Source organism: Triticum aestivum, chromosome 1A (assembly GCF_018294505.1).
Source record: "Triticum aestivum cultivar Chinese Spring chromosome 1A, IWGSC CS RefSeq v2.1, whole genome shotgun sequence".
Classification (NCBI taxonomy): domain Eukaryota; kingdom Viridiplantae; phylum Streptophyta; class Magnoliopsida; order Poales; family Poaceae; genus Triticum; species Triticum aestivum.
Window position 1 is genome coordinate 256,545,472 of NC_057794.1, and position 15,672 is coordinate 256,561,143.

Sequence of the window (15,672 nt, forward strand, 5' to 3'; positions counted from 1 at the left end):
CCCAATGGATAACTATAGCGGCAGATAGCCGGTCTATCGTCGAACGTTTTCGGTCTCCGGAAACTGTTACTGGGCTGCTATTCGCTCTCCTCCCAGCCCACTCCCACTCTACACAGCCCACTAGGCTCAACCTAACCCCCAATCCGCTCCGGACCGTCCGATGGTGATCGAACGGCTCCGAAACGGAGCAAAACCCCCTCCTCTAGCCCCTTTCCCTATATAATCTCCCCCCCCCCTTCCAATTTTGGAACCCTAACCCCCCTTCACCTACCTCTACAGCGTGTTTGGCAGCTTGAGGGATTGGGAATGGGAGTTTAGGAGGGGGAGTTTGTGAAGGGATTAGACTTGGGAAGTAGAGTTTTAGTCCCAATCCCATGTTTGGTGTGTGGTGGGAATTATCAGTGGGAATTCAACAGGAAGTTATTTTCCTTTGTTTGGTTCGTGGGTATAGGAATGGGAATTGTTCTATGAGATTGGCAAATGAGTGTTACCGTTAAATAGGTCTGAATAAGAAAATACTCATATTTTTAATTTATTTGTTCCACACGTAACAGAGAAAATGTTAAAGCTACAACGTTGCATTTGATCAGTATACTTACATACATACAAAATATCAGAAGGTATCAGGTCAAAAAGGAGATACCCATAATGGAATTTAACATGAATGTACTTCCTACATTTATATAATATATACCCCTCACATATGAAGTCATCAAATCTGTAGCAGCTATCAAGACTTGTTTGAGTGTAAAACTGAACTTAGAAAGTACAGGAAGCATGAAGCATAAAGGTATACAAATGCAAGTGCTATATGACATATATACATATTGTTCTCTACATGCAGCCACAACGACAAGTTAGAGACATTGTGGCTTGCCGTTTTTCATGTATGTGTCAGGTGGCATGATGTACAATATTGGTTCTCTACATGTACAAGTAGCAGCCACAATGGCAAGCCAGCGATAACCAACAAACTACAGCTGAACACTAGCAAATAAATTTATACAAGTACAAGAGAATTCATCCAGTAAATATTCACATCCATGTCCCATGTATGCTTCTAAAAAAGTAAAAAGGACATGACAAACTATTCAAGACAGAGACCTCTGTACAGTATTTTTATGAATCAAACAAGGGAACAAATGATATACTAAATCAAAGTAGTAATCCACACCTCTAGCCTTTTGGTGACTCTTGATTGTGAACTACAAAGGGACAACGGGAGTGATGGAACAAATCTGTGACCTGTGTATTAGGAAAAAAAATAGAAAGAATATCTGCATCAGTTTGTGAAGGGAAAAGAAACGAATCCAGTTTTGTTAACAAAACCAGATGGGATACAGCTAGATATGCACGTAACAAAGTTGGATTGGCAGCAAAATTTCCTCAATTCACGATGGAAAGGGGAAGAACAGGTTACCTCAGCCGTCGATTTGTTTGGAGGAAGAATGGCGGCGCTGCTAAATAAGGGTCATTAGCTAGGATTTTGCCGGGCTATCACTGGGATTTTCGTCCTTTTTTCCCTTCCGCCGCCGGCCGCCGCCGCGCGACATGAGGAATAGCGTAGAGCTTTTTTTTGGCGTCAACTCCCACTCCCACGCTGAATTACCAGGGTCCCCCCAGGGAAGAGTTTGAGGGGAGTTGGGCCTCCTAATTCCTCTTCCCCTTCCCCTCTTAATTCCCTTGTCCATGAGACAATCAAAGGAAGTTAATTCCCATGGACCTTAAACTCCCATTCCCCACATCCAAATCCCCTCAAACAAACACGTTGCTAGCCTTTTCCCCTCGGATCAGCCGCCGCCACCTCGAAATCCGCACCGCCAGCCACATCCAGCCACCTCCCCCTCGTTTTCTGGCCCAGCCACCACCGTCTCATCACTTGGTGCTCAGCCACTGGCCGAGCCGCCACCTGCGTGCCGCTCCAGCCAACCAGAGCCCTCCACCTGTCCCCGCCACGTCTCCCCACTCCTCCCCGCCGCCGCAGGCCCGCGCCAGGCCCGCCCGGGCCCCGATCTGGGCCCGAGGCGCCCGCACTGCGCCGCCGCCTCACCCTGGATCGGGAGGAGCCCGGATCCCGCAGCTCGTCCCGCTGCCTCCTCCCGCCGGCGACCCAGACCCCACCGCTGGACTCCGCCGGCGCCTCCTCGGTCGTCCCTCGTCACCGCCCTCGCCGGAGATGAGTCCTGGTTGCCCTTTTCCCTCTCCTTCCCTCTCCTTCTCTCTCCATCTCTCTCTCTGACCTTCCCTTCCTCCATTGCCCTGCAGGAACTACCACCGCCCGTGGAGTCGCCCAGGCCGCGTTCTTCGCCCGATCCGGTGGGGGTCCGCCAGATCTGGAGTACCTCGGCCTATTCCCGGCCTTCCCGCTCAGATCCGTCGCCGGAGTCCGAGTCTCTGCCGCTCGCCGGTGACGTGCATGGCGCCGCCGCGCTTTTGCTCGATCCGCATACGTTGACCTGTGTGGTCGACCGCGTGGCCCTCCAGCCATCCCGCGCCAAGGCCCAGCGCCATCCTCCATGCACTCCGCGTCCCAGCCCCGCGTCCGGCCCATCTATAGCAAGGCCCAGTTCGCCCCGGCCAAGTGGCCACGCTGGTGAGCAGCCGCTTGCAAAGCCTCGCCCCTGGGCGCTGTGTAATATGTTGCGCCCACTGTTTCGGCCCATGTTTTTTTTCCTGAACGAATTTGTCTAATTATCCAGTGCACTGCATATTTACAGAAAAGTCCCTAGAGTTCATGCATATAGTAACTCACAAACCGTGCATCAGATTAAAACAAACTTTATATGTAAAATGGTTAGAATTTTGTGTAGATTAATAATTTCCAACTTTCATCCATGTTTAAAATGTTTAAATTGCTGTTTGTGTTTATTTTTCTAAATGCCATGCTAAAATGCTTTATTTCATAACTAAAAAACAATAGCTTGGATTTAAATAAACTTTATATGTAAATGGGGTAGAAAAATGCCTAGTTTAACATGGTGGCTTTACTTTGCATGTTTAATAACTCTAAAATTGTGTATAGGGCAGAACAGTACCAATTTTAAAATATGCACATGAGGATTTTTCCGGACTTGTTGTTTGTTGTTCCGGCCTCATTTAAACTTGCCTGTATAGGTAGTTTTCATATGCTTCACCTCTTGCCATGTTAATCAACATTTAATATTGTTGGATACATGAACGAGATCGAACTAAATAACTTGAATGTGGTGATCCGTCAATATGCAACTCGTTGCATATTGAGCTCCACTTAACTTGTAGTTTTGCTTGTGCACTTTGCCATGCCATGTTTCATTAAACCGGACATGCATCATACTTTTTTGCGCATCATGCCATGTTTATATGATGGTTGTTTACTATGTTGCTTTCTTATTTCCGGGTTGCCTCTCTCGTTAGCTTCATTTTTGTTCCGGAGTTGTGAGGATTCGTTCGACTTCGCCCGTTTGTCTTCTTCTTGGACTCATTCTTCTTCCTTGCGGGATTTCAGGCAAGATGATCATACCCTCAAAATCACTTCTATCTTTGCTTGCTAGTTGTTTGTTCTATCGCTATGTCGCGCTACCTACCACTTGTTATATCATGCCTCCCATATTGTCATGGCAAGCCTCTAACCCACCTTCCTAGCAAACCGCTGCTTGGCTATGTTACCGCTTTTGCTCGGCCCCTCTTATAGCGTTGCTAGTTGCAGGTGAAGTTGAAGTTTGTTCCATGTTGGAACATGGATATGTTGGGATATCATAATACATCTTATTTTAATTAATGCATCTATATACTTGGTAAAGGGTGGAAGGCTCGGCCTTATGCCTGGTGTTTTGTTCCACTCTTTCCGCCCTAGTTTCCGTCATACCGGTGTTATGTTCCTTGATTTTATGTTCCTTACGCGGTTGGGTGTTATGGGAACCCCTTGACACTTCGATTTGAATAAAACTCCTCCAGCAAGGCCCAACCATGGTTTTACATTTTCCTAACAAACTATTACACTTCCCTTGGGTCGGCCAACCCGAGGGTCATCTTTATTTTAACCCCCTCGGGCCAGTGCTTCTCTAAGTGTTGGTCCGAACTAGAGCGCCTTGCAGCAACACCTCGGGGAAACTTGAGGTTTTATTTTAGTTGTACGAATTGCTCATCCGGTGTTGCCCTGAGAACGAGATATGTGCAGCTTCTATCGGGATTGTCGGCACATCGGGCGGCTTTGCTGGTCTTGTTTTACCATTGTCGAAATTTCTTGTAATCGGGATTCCAAGACTGATCGGGTCTTCCTGCGAGAAGTAATATCCTTCGTTGACCGTGAGAGCTTGTGATGGGCTAAGTTGGGACACCCCTGCAGGGTTTAAACTTTCGAGAGCCGTGCCTGCGGTTATGTTGCAGATGTGAATTTGTTAATGTCCGGTTGTAGAGAACTTGACACTTGACTTAATTAAAATGCATCAACCGCGTGTCTAACCTGATGGTCTTTTTTCAGCGGAGTCCGGGAAGTGAACATGGTTCTTGTGTTATGCTTGAACGTAAGTAGTTCAGGATCACTTCTTGATAACTTCTAGTTCATGACTGATGCGTTGCTTCTCTTCTTGCTCTTATTTGCATATGTATCCACCATATATTCTTAGTGCTTGCTGCAGCTCCACCTCATTACCCTATCCTACCCATAAGCTTAAATAGTCTTGATCTCGCGGGTGTGAGATTGCTGAATCCTCGTGACTCACAGATACTTCCAAACAGTTGCAGGTGACGATGATACCAGTGCAGGTGGCGCAACCGAGCTCAAGTGGGAGCTCGATGAAGATCTTGATCGTTGTTATGTGCCTTTTCTGGATGATCAGTAGTGGTGCCCAATTGGGATGATCGGGGATCTAGCATTTGGGCTTGTCTTCTTTTATTTTGGTTCCGTAGTCGAACCTTGATTGTATTATGGATGGTGTATGTTTAACTTGTATTTGTGTGAAGTGGCGATTGTAAGCCAACTCTTTATCCCTTTCTTATTCAGTACTTGGGATTGTGTGAAGATTACCCCTCTTGCGACAAACCTACCATGAGGCTATGTCTCTAAATCGTGCCCCGACACGTGGGAGATATAGCCTCATTGTGGGTGTGACATGCCTGATTTGAATACATTATGTGGTGAAGATGGAGCATAGCCAGACCATAAGATTTTGCAGGGATAACTTTCTTTGGCCATGGTATTTTGGAAAGACATGATTGCTTTATTAGTATGCTTGAAGTATTATTGTCTTAATGTCAAATGATAGACTATGCTTTGAATCATTCGTGTCTTAATACTCACGCCATGATTAGATCACATGATCAAGATTATGCTAGGTAGAATTCCACATCAAAAATTGTCTTTTTTATCATTTACCTACTCGAGGACGAGCAGGAATTAAGCTTGGGGATGCTGATACATCTCCGTTGTATCTATAGTTTTTTATTGTTCCATGCCAATATTATACAACTTTCATAGACTTTTGGCAACTTTTTATACTATTTTTGGGACTAACATATTGATCCAGTGCCTAGTGCCAGTTCCTGTTTGTTGCATATTTTTTGTTTCGCAGAAAATCCATATCGAACGGAGTCCAAACGGGAAAAAAACTTACGGAGATTTTTTTGGAATATATGCGATTTTTGGGAAGAAGAATCGATGCAGACGATGCCCGAGGGGGCCATGAGGCAGGGGGCGCGCCCCAGGGGGTGGGTGCGCCCCTGACTCTCGTGGCCACCCCGTAAGGCGGTTAGTACCCTTCTTTTGCCGCAAGAAAGCCAATATCCAGATACAAATCGTGTTAAAATTTCAGCCCAATCGGAGTTACGGATCTCTAGGAATATAAGAAACGGTGAAAGGCCAGAATCTGGAAGCAGAAATAGAGAGAGACAGATCCAATCTCGGAGGGCCCTCGCCCCTCCGCCGCCATGGAAGCCATGGACCAGGGGGTAAAACATTCTCCCATCTAGGGGGAAGGTCAAGGAAGAAGAAGAAGGAGGAGGCACCTCTCCCCTCTCTCTCGGTGGCGCGGGAACGCCGCCAGGGCCATCATCGCGACAACGATCTACACCAACACCTCCGTCATCTTCACCAACGTCTTCATCACCTTCCCCCATCTATCTATAGCGGTCCACTCTACCGAAACCCGCTGTACCCTCTACTTGAACATGGTGCTTTATGCTTCATATTATTATCCAATGATGTGTTGCCATCCTATGATGTCTGAGTAGATTTTCTTTGTCCTATCGGTAATTGGTGAATTGCTATGATTGGTTTAATTTTCTTGTGGTTGTGTTGCTGTCCTTTGGTGCCCATCATATGAGCGCACATGTGGATCACACCATACGGTTAGTTGTATGTTGATAGGACTATGTATTGGAGGGCAAGAGTGACAGAAGCTTCAACCTAGCATAGAAATTGATGCATACAGGATTGAAAGGGGACCAATATATCTTAATGCTATGGTTGGGTTTTACCTTAATGAACGTTAGTAGTTGCGGATGCTTGATAATAGTTCCATTCATAAGTGCATAGAATTCCAAGTTAGGGATGACATGCTAGCAGTGGCCTCTCCCACATAAAACTTGCTATCGGTCTAGTAAAGTAGTCAATTGCTTAGGGACAATTTCGCAACTCCTACCACCACTTTTCCACACTTGCTATACTAACTTTATCGCTTCTTTACCTAAAACAGCCCCTAGTTTTTATTTACGTGCTCTTTATATTCTTGCAAACCTATCCTGTTACACCTACAAAGTACTTCTAGTTTTATACTTGTTCTAGGTAAAGCGAACGTCAAGCGTGCGTAGACTTGTATCAGTGGTCGATAAAACTTGAGGGAATATTTGTTCTACCTTTAGCTCCTTATTGGGTTCGACACTCTTACTTATCAAAAGAGGCTACAATTGATCCCTTATACTTGTGGGTTATCAAGACCTTCTTCTGGCGCCATTGTCGGGGAGTTATAGCGTGGGGTGAATAATCTCGTGTGTGCGTGTTTGCTTTATCACTAAGTAGTTTTTATTTTGTGCTCTTGTTTTCTATCTTTAGTTATGGGTAGGACATGCAAAATACCAAAAACATTAGTGGTACCTACTGAACCAATTGTTGAAGAACCACTCAAAATATATCACACTACTGAAGCTTTTTACTTGGATCATCTTCGATCCCTATGTGCTCGGGCTGAAACCCCAACTAGCTTAGTCGAGGGCAAATCTTTAGATGAGCATGCTTGTTATGTGCGACACCGCATATCTGAAAAAGGGAAACTTTTACTGGATCAAATTCATCGTTTGCAGTGCTATGCTTGAAATTTATGTGAAATATATGATTGTACTTGTTGTTCTAAAGACCCTAAGAAACACCTTCCTTACCAATGTGAGTTTAGTGATAATGGAATCATATCTTCGTATACTAAGGGTGTTTATAATTACTATGATGTTCAACAAATTGAAGAATTTGTTGCTTTTAGGGGTACTTGTGAAATAGCTTCTTTTATTGAAGAGTGTGATACTATTCTCTACAAATCTGAAAATTTGGCCATACTTAAATATTTCTATGATAATTATGCTTCCAATCCCTATATTAACGCATATATTGAGGACTCCTCCGTTGTCCAAGAAGAGACTAATATTTTGTAGGAGTCTATGGAAGAAGAAATTAATGACATTGTGAGCTCATTGGGTGAAAAAGATGAGGAGGATGCGAATAACAAAAGGAGGAAGAGCGGATTGATCACCCGTTCCCACCATCTAATGAGAGTAACTCTTTATCCCATACATTGTTTAATTTCCCTTCGAATTTACCGAAGGATGAATGCTATGATGATTGTTATGATCCCTTTGATTCTTTTGAAATATCCCTTTTTGATGATGCTTGATATGCTTGGCCAAGATGCCAATATGAATTATGCTGATGGAGATGAACTTGCTATAGTTTCTTATGTTAAACATGAAACTGTTGCTATTGCACCCACGCATGATAGTCCTATTATCTTTTTGAATTCTCCCGACTACACTATATCGGAGAAGTTTGCCCCTATTAAGGATTATATTGATGGGTTGCGTTTTACTACTACACATGATTATTTTGATAGATATAATATGCATGCGCTTGCTGATCCTACTTGCAATTATTATGAGAGAGGAACTACATCTCCGCCTCTCCATGTTTCCAATATAATAAAACTGCAAGAAACTGTTTATACTATGCATTGGCCTTTACTGTGTGTGCATGAATTGTTCTTTTATGACATGCCGATGCATAGGAAGAGAGTTAGACTTTGTTTTTGCATGATATATCTTACTTTGTGCTCACTACTAAATCACAAATCATTGTTAATTAAAATTGGCTTTGATATACCTTGGGATCCGGGTGGATCCATTACTTGAGCACTATATGCCTAGCTTAATGGCTTGAAAGAAATCACTGCCAGGGAGACAACCCGGAAGTTTTAAAGAGTCATTTATTTATGTTGTGCGCTTTTATAAATTTTAAAAACAAAAAAATAAAGAGGGGAACCTAAAACTTTTTCAAAAAGAAAAGCGAAAGTGAGAAAGATGAGCATTGTTAAAGTGGGAGCTAGCCTTTAACTTTGTTCATGCCCATGGAAACTTTGTGACCCATGATTACAGAAACTTCTCAACAAAAATAAATATCCCCTTGTACAAATCCATTGTATCATAAAAATAATGTGCCAAGATTTGCCTTTAGGATGTTTACATTGCTTGTTGGTTTGTGCGGTGGAAAACAGAAACTTTGGCTGTAGTGCGCGATTTTACAGTTTTTACTGGAATGTCAAACAGTTCTAAAACTTTTTTCACTGTCTTTCTATACAAATTGTTTATTTTTCCTAATTTGTTCAGAATTTTTGGAGTAACAGAAGTATGGTGAATGTTCAGATTACTACAGACTGTCCTGTTTAAGACAGATTCAGTTTTTGATGCATCGTTTGCTTGTTTTGATGAAACTATCAATTTCTATCAGTGGATTAAGCCATGGAAAAGTTATATTATAGTAGCTACAATGCAAAAACAAAATATGAATTGGTTTGCAACAGTACTTAGAGTAGTGATTTGCTTTATTATACTAACGGATCTTACCGAGCTTTCTGTTGAGTTTTGTGTGGATGAAGTGATCAAAGATCGAGGAGGTCTCGAGATGAGGAGAAGGAGGACAGGCAAGAGATCAAGCTTGGGGATGCCCAAGGCACCTCAAGTAAATATTTAAGGAGACTCAAGCGTCTAAGCTTGGGGATTCCCCGGAAGGCATCCCATCTTGCTTCAACAAGTATTGGTATGTTTTCGTCTTCGTTTCGTTCATGTGATATGTGCAAATCTTGGAGCGTCTTTTGCATTTAGTTTTCACTTTTATTTGATGCACCATGCTGGTATGAGATAGTACATGTTTGATTTATAGAATGCTCTTTGCACTTCACTTATATCTTTTGAGTATGGCTTTATAGAATGCTTCATGGGCGTTGCTTATATCATTTGAAGTTTGGATTGCCTGTTTCCCTACACATAGAAAACCGCCATCTGTAGAATGCTCTTTTGCTTCACTTATATTTGTTAGAGCATGGGCATATATTTTGTAGAAAGAATTAAACTTTCTTGCTTCACTTATATCTATTTAGAGAGTTGACAGTAATTGGTCATTCACATGGTTAGTCATAAAATCCTACATAAAACTTGTAGATCACTGAATATGATATGTTTGATTCGTTGCAATAGTTTTGCGATATAAAGATGGTGATATTAGAGTCATTCTAGTGGGTAGTTGTGGATTGTAGAAATAGTTGTGTTGAAGTTTGTGATTCCCGTAGCATGCACGTATGGTGAACCGTTATGTAACGAAGTTGGAGCATGAGGTATTTGTTGATTGTCTTCCTTATGAGTGGCGGTCAGGGACGAGCGATGGTCTTTTCCAACCAACCTATCCCCCAGGAGCATGCGCGTAGTACTTTGTTTCGATGACTAATAGACTTTTGCAATAAGTATATGAGTTCTTTATGACTAATGTTGAGTCCATGGATTATACGCACTCTCACCCTTCCATCATGCTAGCCTCTTCGGTACCGTGCATTGCCCTTTCTCACCTCGAGAGTTGGTGCAAACTTCGCCGATGCATCCAAACCCCGTGATAAGATACGCTCTATCACACATAAGCCTTCTTATATTTTCCTCAAAACAGCCACCATACCTACCTATTATGGTATTTCCATAGCCATTCCGAGATATATTGCCATGCAACTTCCATCATCATCATATACATGACTTGAGCATTCATTGTCATATTGCTTTGCATGATCGTAAGATAGCTAGCATGATATTTTCGTGGCTTGTCCGTTTTTTATATCTTTGCCACGCTAGATCATTGCACATCCCAGTACATCGCCGGAGGCATTCATATAGTCATATTTTGTTCTAGTATCGTTATAATATTGAGTTTTAAGTAAATAAAAGTGTGATGATCATCATTATTAGAGCATTGTCCCCTGTGAGGAAAGGATAATGGAAGCTATGATTCCCTCACAAGTTGGGATGAGTCTCCGGACTTCACAAAAAAGAGGCCAAAGAAGCCCACAGAAAAATAAAAGAGGCCAAAGAAGCCCGCAAAAAACACAAAAAATGAGAAAAGAGAGAAGGGACAATGTTACTATCCTTTTACCACACTTGTGCTTTAGAGTAGCACCATGTTCTTCATATAGAAAGTCTCTTGAGTTATCACTTTTATATACTAGTGGAATTTTCATTATAGAACTTGGCTTGTATATTCCAACGATGGGCTTCCTCAAGTGCCCTAGGTCTTCGTGAGCAAGCAAGTTGGATGCACGCCCACTTAGTTTCAGTTTGAGATTTCATACACTTATAGCTCTAGTGCATCTGTTGCATGGCAATTGCTACTCCTCACATTGACATCAATCGATGGGCATGTCCATAGCCCGTTGATTAGCCGCGTTGATGTGAGACTTTCTCCATTTTTGTCTTCTCCACACAACCTCCACCATCATATTCCATTCCACCTATAGTGCTATATCCATGGCTCACGCTCATGTATTGTGTGAAAGTTGAAAAGGTTTTAGAACATCAAAAGTATGAAACAATTGCTTGGCTTGTCATCGGGGTTGTGTATGATTTGAATACTTTGTGTGGTGAAGATGGAGCATAGCCAGACCATATGAATTTGTAGGGATAACTTTCTTTGGCCATGTTATTTTGAAAAGACATGATTGCTTTATTATTACGCTTAAAGTATTATTGTCTTAATGTCAAATGATAGACTATTGCTTTGAATCACTCGTGTCTTAATACTCATGCCATGATTAGATTACATGATCAAGATTATGCTAGGTAGCATTCCACATCAAAAATTATCTTTTTTATCATTTACCTACTCGAGGACGAGCAGGAATTAAGCTTGGGGATGCCGATACGTCTCCGTCGTATCTATAATATTATACAACTTTCATAGACTTTTGGCAACTTTTTATACTATTTTTGGGACTAACATATTGATCTAGTGCCCAGTGCCAGTTCCTGTTTGTTGCATGTTTTTTGTTTCGCAGAAAATCCATATCAAACAGAGTCCAAATGGGATAAAAACTTATAGAGATTTTTTTGGAATATATGTGATTTTTGGGAAGAAGAATCAACGCAAGACGATACCCGAGGGGTCCAGGAGGCAGGGGGCGTGCCCCAGGGGGGTGGGCGCGCCCCTGACCCTCGTGGACACCCCGTAGGGCGGTTGGTGCCCTTCTTTCGCCTCAAGAAAGACAATATCCAGATACAAATCATGTTAAAATTTCAGCCCAATCGGATTTACGGATTTCCGGAAATATAAGAAACGGTGAAAGGCCAGAATCTGGAAGCAGAAACAGAGAGAGCAGATCCGATCTTGGAGGGGCTCTCGCCCCTCCACCGCCATGGAAGCCATGGACCAGGGGGTAAATCCTTCTCCCATCTAGGGGGAAGGTCAAGGAAGAAGCAGGAGGGGCCCCTCTCCCCATCTCTCCCGGTGGTGCCGGAACGCCGCCGGGGCCATCATCGCGACAATGATCTACACCAACACCTCTGTCATGTTCACCAATGTCTTCATCACCTTCACCCATCTATGTACGGTGGTCCACTCTCCCACAACCCTTTGTACCCTCTACTTGAACATGGTGCTTTATGCTTCATATTATTATCCAATGATGTGTTGCCATCCTATGATGTCTGAGCAGATTTTCGTTGTCCTATCGGTAATTGGTGAATTGCTATGATTGGTTTAATTTGCTTGTGGTCATGTTGCTGTCCTTTGGTGCCCATCATATGAGCGCGTGCGTGGATCACACCATAGGGTTAGTTGTATGTTGATAGGACTATGTATTGGAGGGCAAGAGTGACAGAAGCTTCAACCTAGCATAGAAATTGATGCATACGGGATTGAAGGGGGACCAATACATCTTAATTCTATGGTTGGGTTTTACCTTAATGATTGTTAGTATTTGCGGATGCTTGCTAATAGTTCCAATCATAAGTGCATAGAATTCCAAGTTAGGGATGACATGCTAGCAGTGGCCTCTCCCACATAAAACTTTCTATCGGTCTAGTAAAGTAGTCAATTGCTTAAGGACAATTTCGCAACTCCTACCACCAGTTTTCCACACTCGCTATACTAACTTTAGTGCTTCTTTACCTAAAACAGACCCTAGTTTTTATTTACGTGCTCTTTATATTCTTGCAAACCTATCCCATTACCCCTACAAAGTACTTCTAGTTTTATACTTGTTCTAGGTAAAGTGAACGCCAAGCGTGCGTAGAGTTGTATTGGTGGTCGATAAAACTTGAGGGAATATTTGTTCTACCTTTAGCTCCTCATTGGGTTCGACACTCTTACTTATCGAAAGAGGCTATAATTGATCCCCTATACTTGTGGGTTATCAGTGTTCTAACTAAAACATTTGCGATCAAGAGCGTCACAAATCTTGCTAGGCACATTTTCCCTTGGCTTCCTCGGCAAGTTGTCAGTTTTGCATACGGGTGTTCTAACTAAAATGTTTGCAATGAGTGATTTATATTTAAAAACCGCATGAAACTACAGCTTGGGCGCCATTAATGTAGAGGACGAGAGCAAGGCGGGCGGCCATGGAAGTTAAAGGGATCGCTTCCCGGGGAGCGTGCGCGGGGTACAGCTCGCACGCTTCCCGGTGGGCCTCCGCATTGGAGTACAGCTCGCACGCCTCCCGTTTAGTCAAGCACTCAAGCACCTGTCCGCACCGCACCTTCTAGCCATTAAAAGAGTGAGGCGCGGCGTCATGTGAATGGTTAACAGAACACACACAATTTAAATTATACAAAACGTTTGAGATGTTACGGTGGCAGCTATTTGTTTCAAAATGCCTTTGTTGGCTGTTATTCGAGTGCGCCTTCTCTCAAAATGGACACGAAAAATAGCACAGCATGTCGGGTGCCATTCCATTATAGCATCCAAGTTTCATGAATTTCAGATGAGTTTTGCATTTGCTAGAATTTAAAGACAAAGTATCTCAACGTTTTGCCAGCAATCAATAGTGCCCTCATGTTTGAAATTCATTCCCATTTCTTGCATGGGACCTAAGCATGCACCGAATGACACAGATATGATTTTTCAACCAATTTATATGCACTGGAGATGTGCGTGTAGTTCAAATTTGAATTATGCACACAAAATGCCTAGAAAACCCAGTTAATGTATAAAACTGTCCAAACGATCCCCCAAAAATTCCAAAATTAAACACAACACTCCTGTTGTTCTATGTTGACACTAGAAATTTTTTGAAAGCAATAAGAGGCAACGGATATCGTTTCATCCCAAAGGTGGCACTCCCTACCGAAACCATCACGCTTGTTGTGAGAAGCTTATTCCCAAACTTGCCCCAAATGGGACAAAAAAATTACCACGGCATGTTGATGCTGCTCCATGATAGCATGCCAAGTTTCATGAATTTCAGACGAGTTTTGGATTTACTAGAATTTAAAAACCAAGTATCTCAATGTTTGCGGCCGAGTGACGGTGGCAGGGTGTTTGAAATTCATTCCCATTTCTTGCATGGGACCTAAGCATGCAACCAAGGACCATTACAAGAAACCTGTTAATCCATGACGGATTTTCGATGACAATGTGGAAAACTGTCATGGACGACCTGGTACAGCCCCGCAAGCCCGCTGAAAGCCCATTGAAACCCGCCTAACCGTTCCCATATAAAATGAGAACCCTAAATGCTCCTCCTTGGCCCCTCCTCCCTCCCTCTCGGCAGCCCCCTCCCTCATCTCCCACAGAACACCGCCACCCACCACCTCTTCGCGTCCCTCCTCCCATAGCTCGCCGCTGGCACTTGCCCTCCCTCCCCCTCACCTCGCAGCTCCGGCAACTACCAGATCCGCCGAATCCCCCACCCATCCATCCCTCTCGCAACAAATCTCTCTCTCCCTGGTTCAACCACTCATCCCGAGACCAACGCCAGGCGATTTCGATGACGTCCGCCACCACGAGCTGTTCTCCGACCCCTTCGTCCTCCAGTCTGGTTGGATCCGTCGCTCCCGGTCTCTGGCGCTCGCCCGCGACCCCTAGCCATGGCTAGGGTTTTGGCTGCGGCATCATATCCAACGCCGCGCATCTCCAGCGGCTCCTCTCCGTCCACACAGCGCCTCTCCGGCAGCTCGTCTCTGTCCACACCAACCCCTTGGAAATCACCTTGTGGGCTGCGTGGTGTTGTCGCTGTCCAACATCCAGCGGTGGGCGACCAACCCCCGGGCCACCATCGAAAACGCCTTCTTCTCTACCAAGGTTAGCCCCTCGTCTCACCCAGATCACACTAACCCATCGCTGATGCCCCCCGACCCACCTCTCTTGATTTGGTCTGATTCCCCTGTGCGTGCGTGCAGGAAGTGTTTGAGAGTCCCCCTGTTTGTGATCTGTTTATGAGTACTTGGCATTCAAGGAGCAGCCTGTCGATGAGCAGTAAGTTTCAGCATGAAATCATAGCAGTCGTAGGTAAATTGTTCATTCTACTTGTAGTGAATAACCTTATGAATTCATTCTCTCTGTCTTTACAAAAGTTCCAGCAGGAAATTTGTGCTTGAGCTTGATTAACCCACTACTTCGCATTCTGTCTTTGGGTTCAGAGTGTGTTGCCGACTCGCCCGATTGATGGCCTTTTTTAATGGCGGATGTATTTGAGGGAGGCAGTGAGTAATATACCAAGTTACAATCTTATTGATGAGTTTTTTCCCAATCGCTATATACCAAGTTACAATCTTATTGATCCGTTAATCCCCTTTGTTCCTATATAGATAGTACTTGATGATGCACGTGTATATCAACAGTCGCTTCACCTTTGTTCCTATATAGATTGATAACAAAGGTCCAAACTGTTAGTGTCGATTGCCTAGTGTGGCTACTGCTCTCTCTAACTATACGGGTGTGTTGAGTGTGCGTGCTGGCAAGGTGGTGCCAGCTGTTATCGGTGCGGCAGCCGGTGTGTTGTGTGTGTGTGCTTCCTCTCTGAATCTTTAACACTAAGATTTCTCTGAATTTCTTATGTATCTTGTACACTGCAGGGTACTAAGTAGAGACAAAACTGCAGGGTACCAAGTAGAGACAAAACGCTGCACTGTGGTATGTGGCCTTCTATCAAGATCTAATTCAGTTTAGACTTTCCCCCTAGGTCTTGG

At 43.7% G+C, this 15,672-nt stretch overlaps 1 protein-coding gene across 1 annotated transcript; it reads left to right on the top strand.

Annotated features, from left to right (window-relative positions):
• The first annotated feature begins 1,441 nt into the window (after positions 1 to 1,441).
• LOC123115827 (extensin) lies at positions 1,442 to 2,750 on the top strand. Its single transcript, XM_044536934.1, has 2 exons — positions 1,442 to 2,186; positions 2,266 to 2,750. Exons 1-2 carry the CDS (start codon positions 1,718 to 1,720, stop codon positions 2,409 to 2,411), a joined length of 615 nt encoding a protein of 204 aa, XP_044392869.1. The 5' UTR covers positions 1,442 to 1,717; the 3' UTR covers positions 2,412 to 2,750.
• Positions 2,751 to 15,672: the final 12,922 nt, after the last annotated feature.